Here is a 27,963-nt window from a genome sequence, read left to right on the forward strand (position 1 = left end):
CTGCAGGAATGAGACTTCACATTTCAATCGTTCCATTTTTGGGCCGAAGAGGTAAACTAATAGTCCTCCTACTTTAATGACTTTCCTACCTAAAACATTGTTGCTTTTTGATGCTCAATTGCGGGCAACAACACGGTAGTGCTCTGTGGATCAAACTACAGCCTTTCCTGTGAACAAGTCCTAGACTGGGGATGACAAGGGTCTCCCGTTTGAAGGAGCTAGCGCACAATGGCTCGGGAATCCTCATTGGAATAATCCTGTGTGCCCTCACAAGGCTAGTCCTTTATGACCTCACAGAGCCACTCGGGATTGGAACGGCGTTTGCTAAGATACGGAGTGCTGGAATCCGGCGAACGTTCTGCCGCTTCTTTTCCCGCGCGTACTCGGTTCCCGGGGACCGAGCGGCGGCCGCACTTTGGAACAACATGCCGCGGGGGCCGGTTACTGATCGGAGAAAGCTGAGGAAAAGGCTTCCGCAGTAACCAGAGCGACAGGTGGCATTCAACCGAACCGCTCCGAGACCTCTGTGCGTGGCTGGCAGGAAGCAAATAGTCAACAGTTATATTTTTAAAATCTTATTTGGAATATATTTTTTTACTTTAAAAAATATCGCATTTTAATATTTATTTAATGTAAATGTTTATTTTTAAGTAACCAAACGTTAAACGTCACTCGGGTTTTAAAGCATTAAAAATGTCCAACGTTTTTGAAACTGAAGCCAAGCAGAACCCAGCGAAGTGTGGCAGCTTTGCGAAAGGTGGATTACTGACCAGCCGATCGCACCTCGATGCTTCAGGACTTTCCCGATCTTTAGAGAGTGAGTGCCTTGGTGAACTACTTGTGGTAAATTCTCTTTGACATGTTTTAATTCATGTGGGGTAATGCAAACACAGTTGAGCTGTGGATGTGTAATCCAAGAAGACGGCGCTGAGCTGGTATTGTTGATGTGAATGGGTGTCTGATTAAAGCTGAATATTACCAAGGTCGGAGGGAGGAGAGAAGCACTTTTCATCTCAAGCTAGGCCGCAGTTCGACAAGCGTGGTTTTAATGAAAAAGTGATGCTACACCCTCTACCTCAAGAAATAGCCGAAGGTGCTGAAGGAGTGAGGCTTGAGTCTCCCAGAGGTTTAAGTTTCCACTGAGTGCACGTTAACTCCAGCTTTTGTTTCTCACCACCTCCACCCAAAAATGGAAACAATGTTATTGCTAATGTCTAGGGTAATAATAAGTAGACTTAGCAAAACAAGTCATTTGGTTCATCAACTATTCACCAACAGTACCAGGCTAGGGTTGTTTTCCTTAGAACAGAGAAGGCTGAGGGGGGACATGATTGAGGTATACAAAATTATGAGGGGCATTGATAGTTTAGATAGGAAGAAACTTTTTCTCTTAGCAGAGGGGTCAATAACCAGGGGGCATAGATTTAAGGTAAGGAGCAGGAGGTTTAGAGGGGATTTGAGGAAAAAAAGTTTCACCCAGAGGGTGGTTGGAATCTGGAACACACTGCCTGAAGAGGTGGTAGAGACAGGAACCCTCACAACATTTAAGAAGTATTTCGATGAGCACTTGAAACGCCATAGCATACAAAGCTACGGGCCAAGTGCTGGAAAATGGGATTAGAATAGTTAGGTGCTTGATGGCCAGCACAGACACGATGGGCCGAAGGCCTGTTTTTGTACTGTATAACGCTATGATTCTAAAAGATCTTAGCTTGGAAAATCAAGAAGTAGAATCAGTTTGGGTGGAGCTAAGAAACAGCAAGGAACAGAAAACTTTGGTGGGATTTGTTTATAAGCTCCCTAACAGTAGTTGTAGCAACAGCCCCGACAAACAAATTTCTCTGCAGCACCTGTGGAAGAGCCTGTCACTCTAGAATTGGCCTTTATAGCCACTCCAGGCGCTGCTTCACAAACCACTGACCACCTCCAGGCGCATATCCATTGTCTCTCGAGATAAGGAGGCCAAAGAAGAGTGTCAGGCAGCATATAATTCAGGAAATTAGAGGTGCATGTAACAAGGGTAATGCAGTAATCATGGGGGATTTTAATTTTTATATAGACAGAGCAAGCCAAATAGGCAGTAATAGTGTGGAGGATGAGTTCATAGAATGCATTCAAGAAAATGTTCTAAATCAGTAAGTTGAGGAACCAACTAGTGAGTCATCCATCTGCTTTCATTTCTTATTTACTTTTTAGCAGTTAGATACAACTGAGTGAGTGGTTTATTAGGTCATTTCAGAGGACAGATCAAGCAAGGATAGCAGATTTCCTTCTTTAAAGGATATTATTGAACTAGATGGGTTTTTGCAACAATCATTTCATGGCCATTATTAGCCTAGCTTTTTAGATTTCATTTTATTTTAAACTAGTTAATTTCAAATTCCACTTTCTGCCATGGTGGGATTTGAGCCTATGTCCCCAGAGAAATACTCTGCGTTACTAATTCAGTGAAAATATCACAATGCCACCACCTCCCCTGGATTGATTACGAAGAGAAAATAGAATGAGAGTAAATTAGCAAGAGCTATAAAAACTTCTATTGGTGTGTAAAAAGGAAAAGATGAGCTAAAGTAAACGTGTGTTTCTTAGAGCCAGAGACTGGAAAAAGTACAACGGGGAATAAGAAAATGGCAGAGACATTAAACAAACAGAAGACAAAAATAATCTAGAAATAGTAAAGAACCTAGGGTCTAGTGATTGGGAACTTGAAGAAATTAGTATTTCTTAGAAATTAGGGGAGGTGGTGGTGTAGTGGTAACCCAGAGACCCAGGGTATTGCTATGGGGACATGGATTCGAATCCCACCATGGCAGAAGGTGGAATTTGAATTCAATTAATAAATCTGGAATTAAAAGCTAGTCTAATGATGGCCATGAAGCCATTGTTGATTGTCGTAAAAACCCATCAAGTTCACTAATGTCCTTTAGGGAAGGAAATCTGCTGTCCTTACCTGGTCTGGCCTACATGTGACTCCAGACCCACAGCAATGTGGTTGACTCTTAAATGCCCACTGAAATGGCCTAGCAAGCCACTCACTTATATCTACCAGCTACAAAGTCAATAAAGAATGAAACTGGACGGACCGCCAGGCACCGGAAACAACAACGGCAAACCCAGCCCTGTCAACTCTGCAAAGTCCTCCTTACTGGCATCAGGGCCACTCAGCTCCTGACCTCATTACAGCCTTGATTCAAACAAATAGCTGAACTCCAGAGCTGAAATGAAAGTGACTTTCCTTGACGTCAAGGCAGCATTTGATAGAGTATGGCATCAAGGAGCCCTAACAAAACTGGAGTCAATGGGAATCAGGGGGAAAACTCTCCGCTGGTTGGAATCGTACCTAGCACAAAGGAAGATGGTTGTGGTTGTTGGAAGTCAATCATCTCAGTTGCAGGACATCACTGCAGGAGTTCCTCAGGGTAGTGTCCTAAGCCCAACCATCTTCAGCTGCTTCATCAATGACCTTCCTTCAATCATAAGGTCAGAAGTTCGCTGATGACTGCACAATGTTCAGCACCATTCGTGACTCCTCAGATACTGAAGCAGTCCGTGTAGAAATGCAGCAAGACCTGGACAATATCCAGGCTTGGGCTGGTAAGTGGCAAGTAACATTCATGCCAGGCAATGACAATCTCCAACAAGAGAGAATCTAACCATCTCCCCTTGACATTCAATAGCATTACGATTGCTGAATCCCCTACTAAAAACATCCTGGGGGTTACTATTGACCAGAAACTTAACTGGAGTAGCCATATAAATACCATGGCTACAAGAGCAGGTCAGAGGCTAGGAATCCTGAGATAACTAACATCCTGACTCCCCAAAGCCTGTCCACCATCTACAAAGCACAAGTCAGGAGTGCGATGGAATGCTCTTCACTTGCCTGGATGGTTGCAGCTCCAACAACAATCAAGAAGCTCAACACCATCCAGGACAAAGCAGCCCGCTTGATTGGCACCCCATCCTCAAATATTCACTTCCTCCACCTCCAACGCACAGTGGCAGCAGTGTGTACCATATACAAGATGCACTGCAGCAATGCACCAAGGCTGCTTAGACAGCACCTTCCAAACCCACGACCTCTACCACGTAGAAGGATAAGGGCAGCAGATGCATGGGAACACCGTCACTTGCAAGTTCCCCTCCAAGCCACACACCATCCTGACTTAGAACTATATCGCTGTTCCTTCACTGTCGCTGGGTCAAAATCCTGGAACTCCCTTCCTAACGCATTGTTTGTGTACATACCCCACATGGGCTGCAGCAGTTCAAGAAGGCTCACCACTACCTTCTCAAGGGCAATTAGGGATGGGTAATAATGCTAGCCTGTGATGCCCACAGTGACGCCCACATCCCCATAAACAAATTTAAAAAAATAAAGAGTACTGGAGAAATTAATGGGACAGAAAACTGACAAATTCCCTGGTCCTGATGACCTATATCATAGAATTTTAAGAAGTGGCTGCAAAGATAGTGGAGGCAATGACTTTCCAGATTTCCCTAGATTCTGGAACAGTCCCCATGGATTGGAAGGTAACACATATAATCCTGCTATTCAAAAAAGGAGAGAGAGAGAAACCAGGGAACTATAGGCCAGTTAGTTGGTCATCAGTCTTTGGGGGGATGCTGGAATCTATTATTTGGGAGTTCTGACAGGGCACTTAGAAAATCATAATATGATTGGGCACAGTCAGGACGGACTTATAAATGGGAAATGGTGCTTGACAAATTTGTTTGAGTTTTTTGAGGATGTACCTAGTAGGATGGAGGAACCAGTAGTGTATTGAATTTTCAAAATGGTTTGATAATGTGCCACAAAAGCAGTTATGACACAAAATTATGAATCATTGGATTGGGGATAGCATTATTAGAATTGATTGAGGATTGGTCACCAGACAGGAAACAGAGTAGGAATACAGGTCATTTTTCGAGTTGGCAGGCTGTAACTAGTCGGGTACCACAAGGATCAGCGCTCATGTCCCAGCTATTTAGAATCTGTATCGATGAATTAGATGAGGCAACAAGTGTAATGTATCCAAAGTTAGCTGTGAAGGGAAGTGGTGAAGAGGACACAGAATGAGATATAGACAGGTTAAGTCAGGCAAGAACATTGCAGATGGAATATAATTTGGGGAAGTGTGAAGTTATCCATTTTGGTAGGAAAAATAGAAAAGCAGAATATTTTTTAAATGGTAAGAGTCTTATTAAACGTTGGTATTCAAAGGGACCTCAGCAATCTCCCTTTAACCTCTGCTTAAAGGAGAACAATCCCAGCTTCTCCCATCTTTATAAATGTCTGAAGTCCCTCATACCTGGTATCATCCTGGTAATCTCAGCAAGTTAACAGGCAAGTGCAGCAAGCATTTAGGAAAGCAAATGGTATGTTAGCCATTATTACGAAAGGAATAGGGTCCAAGAGTAAAGAAGTATTACTGCCATTATAATAGGACATTGGTGAGACCAACTCGGGAGTGCTGTGTACAGTTTTGGTCTCTTTACTGAAGGAAGGATATACTTACCTTAGAGGAAGGGCAATCACTGGACTGATTCCTGAGATGAGGGGATTGTCCTCTGAGGAGGGATTGAGTAACTAGGCCTTTTTCCCTTAGATTTTGGACGAATGAAAGACGATCTCATTGAAACATATAAAATTCTTAAGGGGCTTGACAGGGTAGATGCTGGGAGGATGCTTCCCTTGACTGCGGAGTCTCAAACTAGGGGTCACATTTTCAGAATAAGGGATCAGACATTAGTACTGAGATGATGAGAAATTTCTTCACTCACAGGGTTGTGATACTTCAGGATTTTCTATCCGAGAGAGCTGTGGATACACACTCCTTGAGTACATTCAAGACAGAAATCGATAGATTTTTGGATCTTAAGGGAATCAAGAAATATAGGGATAATGCAAGAAGGTGGAGTTGAGGTAGAAGATCAGCCATGATCTTATTGAATGGCAGAGCAGGCTCAAAGAGCTGAATGGCCTATTCCTGTTCCTATTTCTTATGTTCTTATAAGTACAATTTTGAAATTTACAGATGATACAAAACTTGGCAATGTAGTAAATAGTGAACAGAATTGTACCAGATTTCAGCAGGATGTAGACAGGCTGGTGAAATGGGCATACACACGGCAGATGCAATTTAATGCTGATAAGTGTGAAATGATCCACTTTAGGAAAATAACATGGATATGCAGTATGTTCTAATATAATTCTGATTGGGTGCAAATGCAGAGAGACCTGGGAGTGCATATTCACAAATCTTTGAAGGTTGCAGGGCAAGTTGATGTGGCAGTTAAGAAAGTGTATGGGTACTTGCCTTTATAAATAGCAGCAGTGAATAAAAAAACAAGGATGCCATGTTAAACTTTTACAAATCTCTGGTTAGGTCTCAGCTGGAGTATTGTGCACAATTCTGGGCACCAAACTTTAGGAAGGATGTGAAGGCTTTATAGAAGGTACAGCAGAGGTTTACCAGGGCTGTACCAGGGATGAGGGACTTCAGTCATGTAGAAAGATGGGAGAAGCTGGGATTGTTCTCCTTGAAGCAGAGGTTAAAGGGAGATTTAATGGAGGTGTTCAAAATTATGAGGAGTTTTCGTGGACATGTGGGGAGAAACTGTTTTTTCTGACAAGTGCATTAATAACCAGAGATAGGGTATATAAAATAATTTAGAGGGGAAATGAGAAGTATTTTTCCTCCACAGGAATGTTAAGATTTGAAGTGCACTACCTGAAAGCATGGTGGGATCAGACACCATGAGGAATTTCAAAAGGTAACTGGACATGAAGAGGAGTAATGTGCAGGGTTATGGAGAGAAAGCCAGGGTGTGGGACTAATTTGGACAGATGTTTCAAAGAGGGGGCACAGCTGTGATGAGCCGAATGGCCTCCTTCTGTGCTGTAGGATTTTATGGATGCTAAATATCCCAAGGCATATTATGTGAAGAATAGGTCAATATTATTGCCTCAACTGCTACCATCATAAAACAATTCAATTGATGATGCATCCTATGGATGGTTGTGGGATGTTGCTGGTGCTCTGTTTGCCTAGAAAACATTAGTCATGATGTTTCGTAAATAACTTGTGTGAAGCATGTGGTGTGGTATAAATGAAAATATTACTACTAACCTGGTGTGGACCCTACCCAACTCATTTAGACTGAATTTATAATCTACTCAGTGCAAGGTTATGGTGTGTGATACCGTATTCAGGAGGTAGTCTCACGTCACTTGGCTTCAGATTGGGACCTGACCTCAGTTAACCCAGCTACTTCTGAATCACTATATCCCAAAAACACTTCACGTCACTGCTACATAGAAGTGAAACTACAGCGCTAATCTCTTGATGAATGGCTCTGCAGAGTTTTTCCTGTCTACCAAATGTGAATCAGGAACTCCAGAATATTTATCTAATCTGGTATCCTATGTTTTTAATCTCTGATAAATGCCTTCCTTACAAGATATTTTCAAGATCTTAGCAGCTGAAGAGTTATCACTCCCCGCAAGAGCAATTCACCTAGTCCCACTTCCCTTGCCTTTTCCCCATAGGCCTGAAATTTTTTTCTCTGCAGATAATTATCCAATTCCCTTTTGAAAGCCACGATTGAATCTGCCTCTAACACACTCTCAGGCAGTGCATTCCAGATCCTAACCACACACTGTGTAAAAACATTTATCCTCCTGTCACTATTGCTTCTTTTGCCAATCACCTTAAATCTGTGTCCTCTGGTGCTCGATCCTTCGGCCATAGTTTCTCCCTATCCACTCTCTCCAGACCCCCTTATGATTTTGAACACCTTTATAAAATCTCGCCTTAATCAAGGAGAACAGTCCCAGCTTTTCCAATCTATCCACGGAACTGAAGTTCCTCATCCCTGGAACCATTGTCATAAATCGTTTCTGCACCCTCTCAAAGCTTTCGCATGCTGACTAAAATGTGGTGCCCAGAACTGGACACAGTACTCCAGTTGAAGCTGAACCAGTGTTTTATAAAGATTCATCATAACCTCCTTGCTTTTGTACTCGAGGCCTCTATTTATAAAGTTCAGGATCCCAAATGCCTTTTTAACCACTTTCTCAACCTGCCCTGCCACCTTCAACGATTTGTGCACATATACCACCAGGTCTCTTTGTTTCTGCACCACCTTTAGAATTGTACCCTTTATATTGTCTATCCTCATTCTTCCTACCAACAATGTATCACTTTTAACTTCTCTGCATTAAATTGCATCTGGCATCTGTCCACCCATTCCACCAGCCTCTCTATATCCTCTTACATAGGAAAAGAGGAACATAGGAACAGGAGAAGGTTATTCAGCCCATTGAGCCTGCTCCGCCTTTTTCCCACACCATCCCCATATCCCTTTATGTCATTGGTATTTAGAAATCTGTCAATCTGTGCTTTAAACATACTCAATGACTGAGCTTTCACAGCCCTCTGGAATAGAGAACTCCAAAGATTCACTACCCTCTGAGTAAAGAAATTTCACCTCATCTCAGTCCTAAGTGGCTTCCCGCTTATTTTGAAATTGTGTCCCCTGGTTCTAGACTCCCTAACCAGGGGAAACATCTTACCTGCATCTACCCTGTCTATCCTTTTAAGTATTTTGTAGATTTCAATGAGATCACCTCACATTCTTTGAAACTCTAGAGAATACAGGTCCAGTTTCCTCAATGTCCCTTCATAGGACAGTCCTGCCATCCCGGGAACAAGTTTGGTGAACTTTCATTGCACTCCCTCTATGGCAAAAATATCCTTCCTACGGTAAGGGGATCAAAACTGCACACAGTACTCCAGTTGCGATCTAACTAAGGTTTTATACAATTGAAGCAAGACTTCACTACTCCTGTACTCAGATCTTCTTTTGATAAAGGCTAACATACCATTAGCCTTCCTAATTGCTTGCTGTACCTTCATGGTAGCTTCCAGGTCCCTTTGTACATCTACACTTTCTAATCTCTTACCATTTAAGAAATACTCTGCACATCTGTTCTCCTCCCAAAGTGGATAACCTCACATTTTTACACATTATATTCCATCTTCCACGTTCTTGCCCACTCACTAAGTCTGTCAAAATCCCCTTGAAGCCACTTTGCATCTTCCTCACAACACACATTCCCACCTAGTTTTGTGTCATCCGCGAACCTGGAAATATTACATTTGTTCCCCACTTCCAAATCATTGATATATATTGTGAACAGCTGGGGCCCAAATACTGATCCTTGTGGTATCCCACTAGTCACAGCCTGCCAATGCGAGAATGACCCATTTATTCCTACCCTCTGTTTTTTGCCTTTAATCAATCCTTAATTCATGCCAGTACATTTCCTCCTATCCCATGTGCTTTAATTTTGCTAACTAACCTCCTGTGAGGGACTTTATCAAAAGCCTTCTGAAATTCCAAGTAGATTACTTCCACCGACCCCTTTATCAATTCTGTTAGTTACATCCTCCAAAAACTCCTACAGGTTCGTCAAACATGATTTCCAATTCATAAATCCATGTTGACTATGTCCAATCAGATCGTTATTATCCAAATGTCCATTTATCACATCCTTTAGAATAGATTCTAGCATTTTTCATACTACTGACGTAAGGCTAACAGGTCTGTAATTCCCTGTTTTCTCTCTCCCTCCCTTCTTAAATAGTGGAGTGACATTTGCTGCCTTCCAATCAGCAGGAACCGTTCCAGAATCTATAGAATTTTGGAAGATGATCACCAATGCATCCACTATCTCCATAGCTATCTCTTTCAACACTCTGGGACGTAGAATATCAAGTCCTGGGGTCTTATCAACTTTCAGCCCCATTAATTTAATACTAATTTCCTTCAGTTCCTCATTCTCCCTAATCTCTTGGATCTCTAATTCTGGGAGGTTTCTTGTGTCTTCCTCAGTGAAGACAGACACAAAGTAATTATTTAGCTTCTCTGCCATTCCTCTATTCCCCATTATGAATTATCCTGACTGTGCCTGTAATGGACCCATATTTGTCTTAGCCAAACATATGAACACATGAATTAGGAGCAGGAGTAGGCCACTCGGCCCCTCAAGCCTGCTCTGCCATTCAGTAAGTTCATGGCTGAATTGATTACTCCACATTCCCACCTAACCCAGATAACCTTTCACCATCTTGCTTATCAAAAATCTATCTACCTCTGCCTTAAAAACATTCCTAGACTTTGCTTCCACTGCCTTTTGAGGCAGTGAGTTCCAAAGACTCACGACCCTGAGAGAAAACATTTCTGCTCATCTCTGTCTTAAGTGGGCGACCCCTTATTTTTTAAACAGTGACCCCTAGTTCTAGATTCTCCCACAAGGGGAAACATCCTTTTCACATCCTCCCTGTCAAGACCCCTCCGGATCTTATGTGTTTCAATCAAGACGCTTCTTGCTCTTCTAAATTCCAGTGGATACAAGCCTAGCCTGTCCAGTCGTTCCTCATAAGACAGCCCGCCCATTCCAAGTATCAGTCTAGTAAACCTTCTCTGAATTGCTTCCAACGCATTTACATCCTTCCTTAAATAAGGAGACCAGTACTGTACACAGTACTCCAGATGTGTTCTCACCAATGCCCTGTATAGCTGAAGCATAACCTCCCTACTTTTGCATTCAATTCCCTTTGCGATAAACGATAACATTCTATTAGCTGATAATCTTTCACCCTCTATTAGCTTTCCTAATTACATGCTGTACCTGCATACTAACCTTTTGCGATTCATGTACTAGCACACCCAGATCCCTCTGCATCTCAGAGCTCTGCAATCTCTCACCATTTAGATAATATGCTTTTTTATTCTTCCTGCCAAAATGGACAATTTCACAAATTTCCACATTATACTCCATTTGCCAGGTCTTTGCCCACTCACTTATCTGTATCCCTTTGTAGCCTTCTTATGTCCTCCTCACAACTCACTTTCCTACCTATCTTTGTGTCATCAGCAAATTTAGCAAGCATACCTTTGGTCCCTTCATCTAAGTCGTTCCCGTTTTACATACCTATAGAAGCTTTTACAGTCCATTTTTATGAAGTCCATCACTATCCTCCTTACGGTTCACTATGATTCCAACTTTTGAGTCATCTGTAAATTTTGAAATTGTGCCCTGCACACCCAAGTCTGAGACACCATGGAGATGGTGATATAGCGATAATGTCACAGGTCTAGAAATCCACCGGCCCAGGCTAATGCCCTGGGTGAATGGTTTCAAATTCCACCATGGCAGCTGATGGAATTTAAATTCAATTAATCATCGATTATCATAGAAACCCATCTGGTTCACTAATATCCTTTCGGGAAGGAATTCTGCTGTTCTTACCTGGTCTGACTTACATGTGACTCCAGACCCACAGCAATGTGGTTGACTCTTAACTCCCCTCTGAAATCGCCTAGCAGGCTACTCAGATGTACCAAACCGCTACAGAAAAGTCAAGAAGTTACAAACCCAGACGGACCAACTGGCATTGATTTAGGCACAGGAAACGACAAGGCACACCCAGTCCTGTTGACCCTGCAAAGTCCCCCTTACTAACATCTGGGGGCTTGTGCCAAAATTGGGAGAATTGTCGGACAGACTAGTCAAGCAACTGCCTGACATAGTCATACTCACAGAATCATGTGTTACAGCTAATGTCCTAGGCTTCTCCATCACCATTCCTGGGTACGTCCTGTCCCACCAGCATGACAGACCAACCAGAGGTGTTGGCACTGTCATGTACAGTTGTGAGGGAGTGGCCCTGGGAGTCCTCAACATTGACTGCTGACCCCATGAAGTCTCATGGCATCAGGTCAAATATGAGCAAGGAAAGCTCCTACTGATTACCACCTATTGCCTTCCCTCAGCTGATGAATCAGTGTTCCTCCCTATTGAAACCAGTTGGAGGAAGCACTGAGGGTGGCAAGGACACAGAACGTACGCTGGGTGGGGGCTTCAATCTCAATCACCAAGAGTGGCTTGGAAGCACCAGCACTGATTGAGCTGGCCGAGTCCTGAAGGACATATCTGCCAGACTGCTCCTACGGCAGGTGGTGAGAGAACCAGCAAGATGGGAAAATCTACTTGACCTCGTCCTCACCAATCTACCTGTCGCAATGCATCTGTCCATCACAGTATAGGTAGGAGTGACCACCGCACAGTCCTTGTGAAGACAGGTCCCATCTTCACACTGTGCATACCCTCCGTCGTGTTACGTGGCACGATCACCATGCTAAATTGGATAGAATCAGAACAGATCTAGCAACTCAAAACTGGGCATCCATGAGACGCTGTTGGTCATCAGCAGCAGCAGAATTATATTCAACCACAATTTGTAACCTCATGAGCCAGCATATCCCTCACTTTACTATTACTAACACGCTAAGGGATCAACGCTACTTCGATGAAGAGTGCAGGGGGGCATGCGAGGAGCAGCACCAGGCATACCTAAAAAGGCTGCATTTGCTGACAATGCAACCACGCGGTGGCGCAGTACTTGCACTTGCGCAAATGCAGGCTCTTCAACTGGAATGTCAGTGTCTGCGATGTTCAGGCAGCTGCCAGGATTAAAGATGGTGCTGCTCAGTTTATCACAGGAAATGCTTATGGCTAGATCGTTCCAACAAACTAACCTTATATTAAGTTGGATAGAAGCCCAGTAATATGCTACTATGTAGTTATAGGATACTAACTGTAATCCTCAGATTCATTTAATATTCCAGTAATCCTATTAAATACAAAGGAATTTTATGATTGAATTTCCATTGGAAGATAGTGAATTGGCATTCCGATCGATGGAAAAGAAAATTGGGCAGAGTATCAAATGTGCTGCCAATTCGTTATCGTGATTTGATTATATGACTGACCCAGACCGATTTCACCCGAACACAGCTACTAGCTCCTGCCCGATTGGCCACTCTCCCCCTTCGGCAACTCGCTTCCCCCCCCTCAGCTGCTCACTCCAGACCTCGTTGCTCCCCCCACCCCCCCCCTGCCACTTCCCTGGCCGATTGTTCCCTGCTCACGCCACCCCGCTCTTCGTCCGTTCGCTCCCTGCCCCAGCCACTAGCTCTAGGCCGCGCCGCTTCTCTCCTCTTGGCCACATGCTCCCAGGTTTGATCAGTCACGAGGCACCGCCCGAAGGAGCAATATGAGCCGCAAGGGGTGACAGGGCGACATAGGAGTGAGTGGCCGAGAGGAGGAAAGTGGCGAGGCCTAGAGCTAGTGGGGGAAGGGGGGAAGCAGGGACCGCGCGGCTGGTGCGAAGCAAGGAACAATCGGCCAGGGGAGTGGTGGGGAGGGGAGGAAGCGTCGAAGCCTGGAGCGAGTTGCCCGGGGGAGGAGCTCCAGCCTCAAAGTCTCCCATTCAGCCGCTTCCTCCAGTTGAGCTTTACCGCGTATGCGCGAAGATGGACCTGGCGCGGATACATGACGAAGTTCCCGCTGCACGATGACGTCATCCCGTGCATGCGCCGCTAAGTCCTGGCCAGATGTAGCTGCGCATGTGCGCAGCTTGGTGCACTCTGATGACGTCAGCAGGCCGGTGCATTGTCAGGAATCACTTTAACCTAAAAATGAGGTGTCAACCTGGTGAAGCTACAACACAGGACTACTTGTGTGCCAAACAGTGGAAGCAATATATGATAGACAAAGCTAAGTGATCCCACAACCAACAGATCAGATCTAAGCACTGCAGTCTTGTCACATCCAGTCGTGAATGGTGTTGGATAATTAAACAACTAACAAGAGGAGGAGGCCCCACAAATATCCCCTATATCGCTGCTCCTTCACTGTCGCTGGATTAAAATCCTGGAACTCCCTACCTAACAGCACGTGGGTGTACCTACACCAGATGGACTGCAGCCGTTCAAGATGGCAGCTCACCACCACCTTCTCAAGGGCAATTAGGGATGGGCTAAAATGCTGGCCTTGCAGCGATGCCCACATCCCATGAAAGAATTTTTAAAAGTCAAAAAATTAAGTGGTCCTAGTACCCCACTTTATACCTTCCTCCAGCCTGAGAAAACAACTGTTCACCACTACTTCCTGTCATTCAGCCAACTTTGTATCCATGCTGTCACTGTCCCCTTCATTCCATGGGCTTCAACATTTCCTGGCAGGCCTATAATGTGGCACTTTATATCTAGTATCCTCCTTCTCCTTCCCAAATCTGGCACCAGTCCAGTCATATCCACTGTGTCCCAAGCCTCCAACCTTTTCTTTACCTGCAAGCTCCCCCTTAATATCATCATGTACAAACAGCTTAATCACCTCTTTCCAGCTCTTCAGTACCATGAGTGCTGCAGTCCTCTTTAACTGCCTGCTGGGTATCACATCCAAGAAGAGTCAGAAGTTTCTCTAGTTCAGTATTACGCTTTCTGTCCCCATTTACTTTAGTTTTATGAGGGCTCCTTGATGTCACATTCGGTCAAATTCTGCCTTGATGTCAAAGGCAGTCATTCTCACCTCACCCTTGGAATTCAGTTCTTGTGTCCATATTTGAACCAAATCTGTAATGAGGTTTGGAGCTGAGTGGTCCTGGCAGACTCCAAACTGAACATCAGTGATCAGGATATTGGTCAGTAAGTGCCACTTGATGGCACTGTTTACTAGTTCTTTTATTACGATTGAGTAGGCTGATAGAGCAGACTATAATGGGAGCTGAATGCATTATAGAGGAGCAGAGGCATTCACTATCTGAAGAGAGGGGAGAGATAGTACTACTCAGGAGAACCCCAATGTGCTTGGCCAGAATATTACTGAGGCATGTGGAGATGTAGATAATCCCTGCACGACATCAGCTCAGGGAGCGCCATCGAGGGGAGTCTGGAGATGTGAACAGATTGGATCTGGTCCTATCCTACAAGCTGCATGAGATCAAAGCATGTAGGCTTATAGTGAAGTGTAACTGGAAGCAGTGGCCTTGTTCAGTTGCATCAATTTGATTGTGGAGTTCATACCAAACCAATGGCAATGGTTCCAGTAAACAATGGTATTCCAGACATATTGTAAAGAACTATTAAAAGTAATCCACAAAATTCCATTCACTGTGCGTCAAGAGGCACTGTGTGTGAAGCATTGTTTATGACTACATTTTTATTGCTTAATTATTTTAAAGTTTAAAAGGCACAATATTATAGAATGCGCAATTAATGCCAGAGAATGAGTAGGACGAGGGGATTGAGGAAAAGCAAGGTTGCATTCTGGAACATTTTAAATATGTAAAAAGCCTTTTAAAAAGGGTGGGTACAAACATAATGGGGGCATTGTTGGTCATGAGTAGCTTAGTGAATAGATACAGTATGGACAGTGTATTGGATATCGGATACAGTCATACTAACTCCAGTAAAAGGTGTATTTGGCAAAACCCAGTTATTCATGTTTTCACACATTGATTTTCCCTAAAAAATTCTATCCAATTGGGCTACAAACCTTACATTTCAGATAATCAGGTAGCTGTGGAAGCAGTGCTACATTAAGCAGCTATGCACTACTCCTGATGGAGATTTATTGAGGCACAGAACCAAATGTTACACACGTGCTGAGTTTTTTTTATTTTTTCATGGGATGTGGGTGTTGCCGGCCAGACTAGCATTTATTGCCCATCCCTAATTGCCCTTGGTGGTGCTGAGCTGCCTTCTTGAACCACTGCAGTCCACGTGGTGTAGGTACACCCACAGTGTTGTTAGGAAAGGAGTTCCAGAATTTTGACCCAGCAACGGTGAAGGAACAGTGATACAGTTCCAAGTCAGGATGGTGTGTGGCTTGGAGGGGAACTTGCAGGTGGTGATGTTCCCATGCATTTGTTTCCATTGTCCTTCTAGCTGGTAGAGGTCACAGGTTTGGAAGGTGCTGTGGAACGAGCCTTGATAAATTGCTGCAGTGCATTTTGTAGGTGGTACACACTGCTGCCACTGGGTGGTGGAGGAAGTGAATGTTGAAGGTGGTGGATGGGGTGCCAATCAAGTGGGCTGCTTTGTCCTGGATAGTGTCAAGCTCCTTGAGTGTTGTTGGAGCTGCACTCATCCAGGCAAGTGGAGAGTATTCCATCACACTCCTGACCTATGCCTTGTAGATGGTGGACAGGCTTTGGGGAGTCAGGAGGTGAGTTACTGGCCACAGAATTTCCAGCCTCTGACCTCCTCTTGGAGCCACAGTATTTATATGGCTGGTGCAGTTCAGTTTCTGGTCAATGGTAACCCCCAGGATGTTGATAGTGGGGGATTCAGTGATGGTAAGGCCCATGAATAGAAACATAGAAAACAGGAGCAGGAGTAGGCCATTCGAGCCTGCTCTGCCATTCATTATCATCATGGCTGTTCTGTGGGAACGAGAGAGACTCTCGGTTGGTGTGTTGCCTCCCAGGTGCCAGGGTACGTGATGTCTCTGATCGTGTTTTTGGGATCCTTAAGGGGGAGGGGGAGCACCCCCAAGTCGTGGTCCACATAGGCACCAACGACATAGGTAGAAAGAGAGATGGGGATTTAAGGCAGAAATTCAGGGAGCTAGGGTGGAAGCTTAGAGCGAGAACAACCAGAGTTGTTATCTCTGGGTTGTTGCCCGTGCCACGTGCTAGCGAAGAGAGGAATAGGGAGAGAGAGGAGTTGAACACGTGGCTGCAGGGATGGTGTAGGAGGGAGGGTTTTGGTTTCCTGGATAATTGGGGCTCTTTCTGGGGTAGGTGGGACCTCTACAAACAGGATGGTCTTCACCTGAACCAGAGGGGTACCAATATCCTGGGGGGGAGATTTGTTAGTGCTCTTCGGGGGGGTTTAAACTAAATCAGCAGGGGAATGGGAACCTAAATTGTAGTTCCAGTGTACAGGCTGTTGAGAGTAGTGAGGTAGGGGATAAGGTTACAGGGACGCAAGAGGGCACTGGCAAGCAAGAACTTGGTTTAAAGTGTGTCTACTTCAACGCCAGGAGCATCCGGAATAAGGTGGGTGAGCTTGCAGCATGGGTTGGTACCTGGGATCCTGATGTTGTGGCCATTTCAGAAACATGGGTAGAGCAGGGGCAGGAATGGATGTTGCAGGTTCCGGGATTTAGATGTTTCAGTAAGAACAGAGAAGAGGGTAAAAGAGGGGGGGGTGTGGCATTGTTAATCAAGGAAAGTATTACAGCGGCAGAAAGGACGTTTGAGGACTCGTCTACTGAGGTAGTATGGGCCGAGGTTAGAAACAGGAGAGGAGAGGTCACCCTGTTGGGAGTTTTCTATAGACCTCCGAATAGTTCCAGAGATGTAGAGGAAAGGATAGCGAAGATGATTCTCGACAGGAGCGAGAGTAACAGGGTAGTGGTTATGGGGGACTTTAACTTTCCAAATATTGACTGGAAATACTATAGTTCGAGTACTTTAGATGGGTCTGTTTTTGTCCAGTGTGTGCAGGAGGGTTTTCTGACACAGTATGTGGACAGGCCAACCAGGGGCGATGCCACATTGGATTTGGTACTGGGTAATGAACCCGGCCAGGTGTTCGATTTAGATGTAGGTGAGCACTTTGGCGATAGTGATCACAATTCGGTTAGGTTTACCTTAGCGATGGGCAGGGACAGGTATATACCGCAGGGCAAGAATTATAGCTGGGGGAAAGGAAATTATGACGCGATTAGGCAAGATTTAGGATGTGTAGGATGGGGAAGGAAACTGCAGGGGATGGGCACAAACGAAATGTGGAGCTTATTCAAGGAGCAGCTAATGCGTGTCCTTGATAAGTATGTACCTGTCAGGCAGGGAGGAAGTTGTCGAGCGAGGGAGCCGTGGTTTACTCAAGAAGTTGAAGCGCTTGTCAAGAGGAAGAGGGCGGCTTATGTTAGGATGAGACGTGAAGGCTCAGTTAGGGCGCTTGAGAGTTACAAGCTAGCCAGGAAGGATCTAAAGGGAGGGCTAAGAAGAGCAAGGAGAGGACATGAGAAGTCATTGGCGGATAGGATCAAAGAAAATCCTAAGGCTTTCTATAGGTATATCAGGAATAAAAGAATGACTAGAGTTAGATTAGGGCCAATCAAGGATAGTAGTGGGAAGTTGTGTGTGGAATCAGAGGAGATAGGGGAAGCGTTAAATGAATATTTTTCGTCAGTATTTACAGTAGAGAAAGAAAATGTTGTCGAGGAGATTACTGAGATACAGCCTACTAGGCTAGATGGGATTGAGATTCACAAGGAGGAGGTGTTAGCAATTTTGGAAAGAGTGAAAATAGATAAATCCCCTGGGCCAGATGGGATTTATCCTAGGATTCTCTGGGAAGCCAGGGAGGAGATTGCAGAGCCGTTGTTGTTGATCTTTATGTCGTCATTGTCGACAGGAGTAGTGCCGGAAGACTGGAGGATAGCAAATGTTGTCCCCTTGTTCGAGAAGGGGAGTAGAGACAGCCCTGGTAATTATAGACCTGTGAGCCTTACTTCGGTTGTGGGTAAAATGTTGGAAAAGGTTATAAGAGATAGGATTTATAATCATCTTGAAAAGAATAAGTTCATTTGCGATAGTCAGCACGGTTTTGTGAAAGGTAGGTCGTGCCTCACAAACCTTATTGAGTTTTTCGAGAAGGTGACCAAACAGGTGGATGAGGGTAAAGCCGTGGATGTGGTGTATATGGATTTCAGTAAGGCGTTTGATAAGGTTCCCCACGGTAGGCTATTGCAGAAAATACGGAAGTATGGGGTTGAAGGTGATTTAGAGCTTTGGATCAGAAATTGGCTAGCTGAAAGAAGACAGAGGGTGGTGGTTGATGGCAAATGTTCATCCTGGAGTTTAGTTACTAGTGGTGTACCGCAAGGTTCTGTTTTGGGGCCACTGCTGTTTGTCATTTTTATAAATGACCTGGATGAGGGTGTAGAAGGGTGGGTTAGTAAATTTGCGGATGACACGAAGGTCGGTGGAGTTGTGGATAGTGTCGAAGGGTGTTGTAGGGTACAGAGGGACATAGATAGGCTGCAGAGCTGGGCTGAGCGATGGCAAATGGAGTTTAATGCAGAGAAGTGTGAGGTGATTCACTTTGGAAGGAGTAACAGCAATGCAGAGTATTGGGCTAATGGGAAGATTCTTGGTAGTGCAGATGAGCAGAGAGATCTTGGTGTCCAGGTACATAAATCCCTGAAGGTTGCTACCCAGGTTAATAGGGCTGTTAAGAAGGCATATGGTGTGTTAGCTTTTATTAGTAGGGGGATCGAGTTTCGGAGCCACGAGGTCATGATGCAGCTGTACAAAACTCTGGTGAGGCCGCACCTTGAGTATTGCGTGCAGTTCTGGTCACCGCATTATAGGAAGGATGTGGAAGCTTTGGAAAGGGTGCAGAGGAGATTTACTAGGATGTTGCCTGGTATGGAGGGAAGGTCTTACGAGGAAAGGCTGAGGGACTTGAGGTTGTTTTCGTTAGAGAGAAGGAGGAGGAGAGGTGACTTAATAGAGACATACAAGATAATCAGAGGGTTAGATAGGGTGGATAGTGAGAGTCTTTTTCCTCGGATGATGATGGCAAACACGAGGGGACATAGCTTTAAGTTGAGGGGTGAAAGATATAGGACAGATGTCAGAGGTAGTTTCTTTACGCAGAGAGTAGTAGGGGCGTGGAATGCCCTGCCTGCAACAGTAGTAGACTCACCAACTTTAAGGGCATTTAAGTGGTCATTGGATAGACATATGGATGAAAATGGAATAGTGTAGGTCAGATGGTCGGCGCAACATCGAGGGCCGAAGGGCCTGTACTGCGCTGTAATGTTCTAATTCTAATTCTAATTCTAATGGCTGATCATCCAACTCAGTCGCCTGTTCCCGCTTTATAGAAACATAGAAAATAGGAATGTCAAGGGGAGATGATTGGATTCTCTCTTGTTGGAGATTGGCTTTGCCTGGCACTTGTGTGGCGCAAATGTAACTTGCTACTTATCAGCCCAAGCCTGAATGTTGTCAAGGTCTTGCTGTATTTGGACACAGACTGTTTCAGTATCTGAGGAGTTGCAAATGTCAGAGTCAGAGTTATACAGCACAGAAACAGGCCCTTCGGCCCATCGTGTCTGTGCTGGCCATCAAGCCCCTAACCTAATCCCGTTTTACAGCACGTGGCCCCTCTAAACCTCCTGCCCCTTACCTTAAATCTATGCCCCTGGTTATTGACCCCTCTGCTAAGGGAAAAAGTTTCTTCCTATCTAACCTATCAATGCCCCTCATAATTTTGTATACCTCAATCATGTCCCTCCTCAACCTTCTCTGCTCTAAGGAAAACAACCCTAGCCTTTTCAGTTTCTCTTCATAACTGAAATAATCCAGCCCAGGCAACATCCTGGTAAATCTCCTCTGCACCCTCTCCAGTGCAATCACATCCTTCCTCTCGTGTGGTGCCCAGAACTGTACACAGTACTCCAGCTGTGGCCTAACTAGCATTTTATACAGCTCCATCATAACCTCCCTGCTCTTATATTCTATGCCTCAGCTAATAAAGGCAAGTATCCCATATGCCTTCCTAACCACCTTATCTACCTGTGCTGCATGGTACCGACATTGTGCAATCATCAGCAAACATCCCCACTTCTGATCTTATGGTGGAGGGAAGGTCATTGATGAAGCAGCTGAAGATGGATGGCCCTAGGACACTAACCTGAGGAACTCCTGCAGTGATGTCCTGTAGCTGAGATGATTGACCTCCAGCAGCCACAACCATCTTCCGTTGTACTAGGTGTGACTCTAACCAGCGGAGAGTTTTCCCCCTGATTCCCATTGACTCCAGTTATGCTGGGGCTCCTTGATGCCACACTTGGTCAAATGCTGCCTTGATGTCAAGGGCAGTCACTCTCACCTCATTACTTGAGCTCAGCTCTTTTGTCCATGTTTGGACCAAGGCTGGAATGAGGTCAGGAGCTGAGAGGCCCTGGTGGAACCAAACTGAGCGTCAGTGAGCAGATTATTGCTGAGTACGTGCCACTTGATAGCACTGTTGATGATACCTTCCATCACTTTGTTGATGATAGTAGACTGATAGGGCGGTAATTGGCCGGATTGAATTTATCCTGCTCCTAGCATGCCCTCCTGCACTCGTCATTGAACCAGGGTTGATCCCCCAGCTTAATGGTAATGGCAGAGTATGGGATATGCTGGGCTATGAGGCTATAGATTGTGGTTGAAAAAATTTTGCTGCTGCTGATGGGCCATAGCACCTCAAGGATGCCCAGTTTTCAGTTGCTCAATCTGTTCGAAATCTATCCCATTTAGTGGTGGTAGTGCCTTGCAACACTATAGAGGGTATCCTCAATGTGAAGACGGGACTGTGCGGTGGTGGTCACTCTTACCAATATTGTCATGGACAGATGCATCATCGACAGGCAGATTGGTGAGGACGAGCTCAAGTTTGCTTTTCCCTCATGTTCGTTCCCTCGCCACCTGCCGCAGTCCCAGTCTAGCAGCTGTGTCCTTTTGGCCCTCAGACAGCTCAGTCAGTAATGATGCTACTGAGCCACTTTTGGTGATGAACATTAAAGTCCCCCGCCCAGAGTACATTCTGTGCCCTTGCTGCCCTTAGTGTTTCTTCCAAGTCGTGTTCAACCTGGAGGAGTACTGATTCATCAGCTGATGGAGGGTGGTTGGTGCTAATCAGCAGGAAGTTTCCGTGCCCACGTTTGACCTGATGCCATGAGACTTCATGGGGTCCGGAGTCAATGTTGAGGACTCCCAGGAAACTCCCTCCTGACTGAATGCCATTGTGCAGTCACCTCTGGTGGGTCTGTCCTGTCGGTGGTTATGACTATGTCAGGCTGTTGCTTGACTGGTCTGTGGGACAGCTCTCAATTATGGCACAAGCCCCCAGATGTTAGTAAGGAGGACTGTGCAGGGTCGTCAGGCCTAGGTTTGCCGTTGTTGTTTCCAGTGCCGAGGTCAGTGCCAGGTGGTCTGTCTGGTTTCATTCCTTTTAGACTTTTCTGTAGTGGTGATGGCAACTGAGTGGCTTGCTAGGCCATTTTGGAGGGCATTTAAGAGTCAACCACATTGCTGTGGGTCTGGAGTCACGTGTAGGCCAGAGCAGGTAAGGACGGCAGTTTTCCTTCTCTAAAGGATATTAGCAAACCAGATGAGTTTTTACGACAATCGTCAATGGTTTCATGATCACTATTACTGAGAGTAGCTTTTTAATTCCAGATTTATTGATTGAATCTAAATTCCATCAGCTTCCATGGTGGGATTTGAACCCGTGTCCCTAAAGAATTAGTCTGGGCCTCTGGATTTCTAATCTATTGACATTACCACTATGCCACCACCTCCTGTGAGGAATGAAAAGTTAAATATACCCTGTACATAAAGGCTGCTGGGGCCCATGTCAGTCATTGTTTGCAAGCTGAATATACAGACTGTTGTTCATCAAAGTGGCTCATCAGGGAAGTCAGAAATTTGGTGGAGTGTGTCTCAGATTGAGGGATGAATTGACTTCATCAGTACAATGCACTGAGGAAAATCTGGAGCATGTGAAAAGTTGCCAGAAATTCTGCGAAGATCATAACCTAAACTCCTGTAACTATCAAATGAACTAAAGTGTTGGTTCTAAACTCAGTCCGCAAGCAGGACCCTGAGCTTCCGGTTGCTTGCCATTTCAACACTTCCCCCTGCTCTCATGCTCGCATCTCTGTCCTGGGATTGCTGCAGTGTTCCAGTGAACATCAATGCAAGCTCGAGGAACAGCATCTCATCTACCGATTAGGCACACTACAGCCTGCCGGACTGAACATTGAGTTCAATAATTTCAGAGCATGAGAGCCCCCCATTTTACTTTTATTTTTAGTTATTATTTCTTCTTTTTTTAAAATTCTTTTTTACATTTTTTACAATCTTTTTTTTTGCATGTATTTCATTTCATCTTCGTTTGTTCAGTTTGCTTACCCACTGGTTTTTTCATGTTTGCACTTGCTGCTGTTCAATATTCAGTGCATTAAAACCTAATCTGTACTAATGCTTTGTCTTTCAACACACCATTAACATATTGTTTGCCTTTGCTCCATGACCTTTTGGTCAGCTATGTGGCCTCGTCCAATCTACACCTTCTCCTTTGTTATCTCTTACCCCACCACCACCTCACTTGCTTATAACCTGTGACTTTTCTAATATTTGTCAGTTCCGAAGAAGGGTCACTGACCCGAAACGTTAACTCTGCTTCTCTTTTCACAGATGCTGCCAGACCTGCTGAGCGGTTCCAGCATTTCTTGTTTTTATTTGTGTTGGTTCTAATGTTGGTAAAGCAACATAAGCAATATGCCCGCTGGAAGGTTCTTTTTTAAGGCGGACGACAAATACAATTTTGAGTTATATAGTTGAGGTCCTGTTTTGGTGACATATACATAAGATTTGCCATGTTAAAAAGTTAAAAATATATGTAGATTATGAAGAGAATGTTCTTTGTGTGTGTGTTGTCTGCCCACGAGATGGAGTTATATAACTAGTATACTGTATTAGTTGAGAGTAAAGAAAGTTCCTGGATGGGAACATTGATTTAGCTCAATAACTATCGCCTGAACAGAAACAGTAGGATTTAAAAGACTTTTAAAAAAACTTAGCCTTTGTTTTGGTTATGTGTGATAGTTTTTATGCAAAACTTCTGGATTCTGCCATAGATTCTCTTGTCAACATGCTAACCTATAATTGTTTTTCAAACGACTTTACACTTTTAATTGACTTCATCTGTTTGTTTTGTTTTATCTGTGTTCAAATTAAAATTCAGCAAATGGAAAAGTTATCTTGTCTCTCAAATACACATTTTAGTCTGCATTTTTGCATTTTACATATAAATAGCTGCTCGAATAATCGTAATTTCAATTTTAAAAAATGATCTCTTGAGATGTGGGCTTCACTGGCAAGTCTGGCATTTATTGCCTATCCCCAGTTGCCCCGAGGTGGTGATGGTGAGCTGTCTCATTGAACCTCTGCAGTCTGTGTGGTCGTCTTTGATACACCTGAGTGGTTTGCTCAGCAACTTCCGTAGGCAGTTAGGAATTATCCTAATTACAAAGTAATTACTGGAAATATTCAGCAGGCAGCATCCGTGGAGAGATCAACAGTGTTAACGGCCTGAATTCTTGTTCGGGTTCAGGAACCCAACGCCCAGAACATTTCTGGGTCCTAACCCTGTGCTGTGTCAGCTTTGCTGATGTGATGCTATTTTTAAATGCAAACGTCCAAATTGGCGACGGGTGAGTGTGGTAACATGTTGTGGTGCCGTGACCGGCATAGAGGCAGGACTAGCGAAATGAGGCCCCTTTGAATAGGGGAACAGCAGCCATGGCTGGGCTTGCCGTTCGCTGAAGAGATGGATCCACAAGGACTGAAAGGGCCAATGCTGTCATAGGCAGGCACCCATGGGTGGCTCCACGCTTCTCTGATGCCTCCCTTGAGGTATTAAGTTGGGGATGGGTGACATATTTTATTCCTGGCATCTAAGAAAAGGGACCCTCCAAAAAAAACAAAGAGGTCCTGAATGAAGGTGGCGACGGAGGTCAGCAGCCGAGCAGTGACCCAAAGGACGTGGGTGCAGTGTTGAAAGAGATTCAATGACCTGATATGCTCTGTAAAGGTGAGTGGCAAGTGGAACCTGGGTGACAGGTCATCACCTCTGTATACACCAGCGTGCCGAGGAGCTCAACTTGCAGAATGTCCATAATTCTCCCTAACATTGTCATATCAAGTGTCCAGTTGCGTAACTGAGACAGCAGCCACCCTTGCACATGAGGTGCTATTCAGAAGGGGGCCTCACTGAGGGGCGCAGCAGTTCATGTGAATGTCATGCTGGAAGAGCTGAGGGAGGGCAGCCTACTCATAAATCATTCTCTCCTCGTTCTGCAGGAAAAGCGAGGTCACAACTGATGGGAAGTGGCTAGAATGGGTGTTGGTGTGGCTGACCCCCACAATCTTACCCCGATGGAGGAGGCAAGCTTTGGAAATTGCCAGGGTGCAATGTGTCAGTTTGTGGGCAATGATGAGACAGGAGGCCATGAACAGCAGGGTCAGTTGTTAGTTCTGTCCTGAGGTAAAGAGCATGGAGAAGACTCCTGCCCACTGTATGCTGTGGCTCTTCAACCGCTGTCATCGAAGGGGTTATCTAAGCTGGGACACTTGCTGAATGGGTCAAGTTCTTGTGTTTCCCACAGGGCCAATTACAGAGGGGAAGAGAGTGCACAAGCACAATTGTCACCGCCCTCCTCGGCAGGGGGAGACTTAATGGAGCCAGCACCATCACATCATTCCTCTGCACCTTCCAACAGCGCAGACTCACTCACCTCGGTTGGGTCCCAAAGTAGCTTAGAATGGGGAGCACTGGGTGAACCTCACATCATGTGTGAGCAGGAGGAGGAGAGTGAAGCAGAGTCAGCTGTGGGCAGTCCACCTCGGAGGACAGAGGACAGACACAGCGATGCTCCACTGGCGAAAGTGCTGGGCCACAGGTGGCACAAATAAGGAGGGTCTTCCTCGAGAACTAGTGCCAGATAAGTTCCTGTTTGTCAGAGATCCCTAAGGCCTTGAGGAGCTGTGGGCAGGCAATGGAGGAGCCCATGCAATGCATGGGCTCGTCATGACTCAGGATTTCGATTGCATGAGCTCCTCTACTGAGAGATAGAACTATAGAGAAATTATGGCACAGAAGGAGGCCATTCAGCCCGTCATGAGCGTGTGGCCAAAAAAACTAGCCGCCCAATCTAATCCCACTTTCCAGCACCTGGTCCATATCCTTGCCGGTTACAGCACTTCAGGTACAATTCCAGGTACCTTTTAAAAGAATTGAAGGTTTCTGCCTCCCGCACCGTTCCTGGCAGTGAATTCCAAACACCCACCACCCTCTGGGTGAAAAAGTTTTTCCTCATGTCACCTCTAATCCTTCCAATCACCTTAAATCTGTGCCCCCTGATAATTGACATCTCTGCTAGGGGAAACAGATCCTTCCTGTCTACCCTATCTCGGCCCCTCATAATTTTGTACACCTCTATTAAGTCACCCCTGAGCCTTCTCTGTTCTAAGGAAAACAACTCTAGCTGATCCAATCTTTTCTCATAGCTGCAACTTTTGAACTCTGTCAACATTCTTGTAAATCTCCTCTGTATTCTTTCCAGAGCAATTATGTCCTTTCTGTAATGTCGTGACCAGAACTGTATGCAGTACTCCAGCTGTGGCCAAACCAGCATTTTATACAGTTCCAGCCTTACATCCCTGCTTTTGAATTCTATACCTCGGCCGGTAAAGGAAAGCATTCCATATGCCTTCTTCACCACTCTACCTACCTGTCCTGCCACCTTCAGGGACCTGTGGACATGCACACCACTTCTACCCCTCTCAATATCCTCCCGTTTATTGTGTATTCCCTCGCTTTATTTGCCTTCCCCAAATGCATTACCTCACACTTTTCCGGATTGAATTCCATTTGCCACTTTTCCACCCACTCAACCAAACCATTGATATCTTTCTGGAGTCTACAGCTATCCTCTTCACTATCAATTACATGACCAATTTTTGTGTCATCAACAAATTTCACAATCCTGCCTCCCACATTTAAGTCCAAATCATTAATATATGCCACAAACAGCAAGGGACCCAACACTGAGCCCTGTTGAATGCCACTGGAAACAGCTTTCAATTCACAAAAACATTTGTCGACTGCTACCCTTTGTTTCCTGTCCCTGAGCCAATTCTGGATCCAACCTGCCACATTCCCCTGTATCCCATGGGCTTTCATTTTACTGACCAGTCTGCCATGTGGGACCTTGTCAAATGCCTTACTAAAATCCATGTAGACCACATCCACTGCACTTCCCTCATCAATTCCTCAAAAAACTCAATTAAGTTAGTATGACATGACCTTCCCTTAACAAATCCATGCTGACTATCCCTGATTAATCCGTGTCTTTCTAAGTGACAGTTTATCCAGTCCCTCAGAATTGATTCTAACAATTTACCCACCACCGAGGTCAGACTGATCAGCCTATAATTATTTGGCCTATCCCTCGCACCCTTTTTAAACAATGGTACAATGTTTGCAGACCTCCAATCGTCTAGTACCTCTCCTGTATCTAGTGAGGATTTGAAGATGATCCTCAGTGCATCCGCTATTTCCTCCCTGGCTTCCTTTAACAACCTGGGATGCAATCCATCTGGCTCTTACGATTTATTCACTTTAAAGGATGTCAGACCCTCTGGTACTTCCTTTCTCATTATGCTTATTATATCTAATATTTCACACTACTCCTCTTTAACTACAATGTCTACATCAACTGTCTCCTTTGTGAAGACAGAGACAAAAAATCCATTAAGAACCCTGCCCACATCTGCATCCACGCATAAGTTCCCTTGTACATCTCTGATAGGCCCTACCCTTTCCTTAGTTATCCTCTTGCTGTTAATATACCGATAAAACGTCTTTGAGTTTTCCTTGATTTTACCTGCCAATAACCTTTTCATGTCCTCTCTTTTGCTTTTCTGATTTCCTTTTTTTACTTCTCCCCTGCATTTTCTATACTCCTCTAGGCTTTCTAAAGTATTAAAATCTTTGTGATCGTCAAAAGCTTTCTTTTTCTGCTTTAACATACCCTGTAAGCTTCTAGATAACCAGGGGACTCTAGATTTGGCACTACCACCCTTTGTCTTTGTGGGGACATGCCTACACTGTGCCTGTAGAATCTCGCTTTTGAAGGCCTCCCACTGGTTTGCCACTGATTTTCCTTCAAGTAGCTGTATTCAGTCCACTTTCGCCAGGTCACCTCTCAGCTTCTTAAAATTTGCCTTTCCCCAATTTAGATCTTTTACTCCTGTTTTATCTTTGTGCTTTTCCATGATTATGCCAAAACCTACTGTATTATGGTCACTATCTCCAAAATGGTCACCCGCAGTTACTTCCTCCACTTGCCCAGCTTCATTACTGAAGAATAAATCTAGAATTGGGCCCCCTCTCATTGGGCATGTTATGTGCTGGCTAAAAAAGTTTTCTTGAATGCAGTTCAAGAATGTTGTCCTCCCTGTGCCTTTCACT

General features: G+C 44.8%; 1 protein-coding gene across 6 annotated transcripts in view; it reads left to right on the forward strand.

Annotated features, from left to right (window-relative positions):
* Positions 1-354: 354 nt before the first annotated feature.
* Positions 355-27,963, forward strand: part of LOC137373534 (coiled-coil domain-containing protein 158-like) — a 211,813-nt gene continuing 184,204 nt past the window's right edge. For 5 of the 6 annotated variants that reach the window (XM_068038425.1, XM_068038434.1, XM_068038455.1 and 2 more), the window contains exon 1: positions 355-817. In XM_068038425.1, the coding sequence (XP_067894526.1) occupies positions 694-817 (124 nt within the window). In that variant the 5' untranslated portion in view covers positions 355-693. The remainder of the gene's footprint in view (positions 818-27,963) is intronic. The other variant, XM_068038492.1, reaches the window with a different exon arrangement.

The sequence above is a fragment of the Heterodontus francisci genome, chromosome 1, assembly GCF_036365525.1.
Source record: "Heterodontus francisci isolate sHetFra1 chromosome 1, sHetFra1.hap1, whole genome shotgun sequence".
Taxonomy (NCBI): Eukaryota; Metazoa; Chordata; class Chondrichthyes; order Heterodontiformes; family Heterodontidae; genus Heterodontus; species Heterodontus francisci.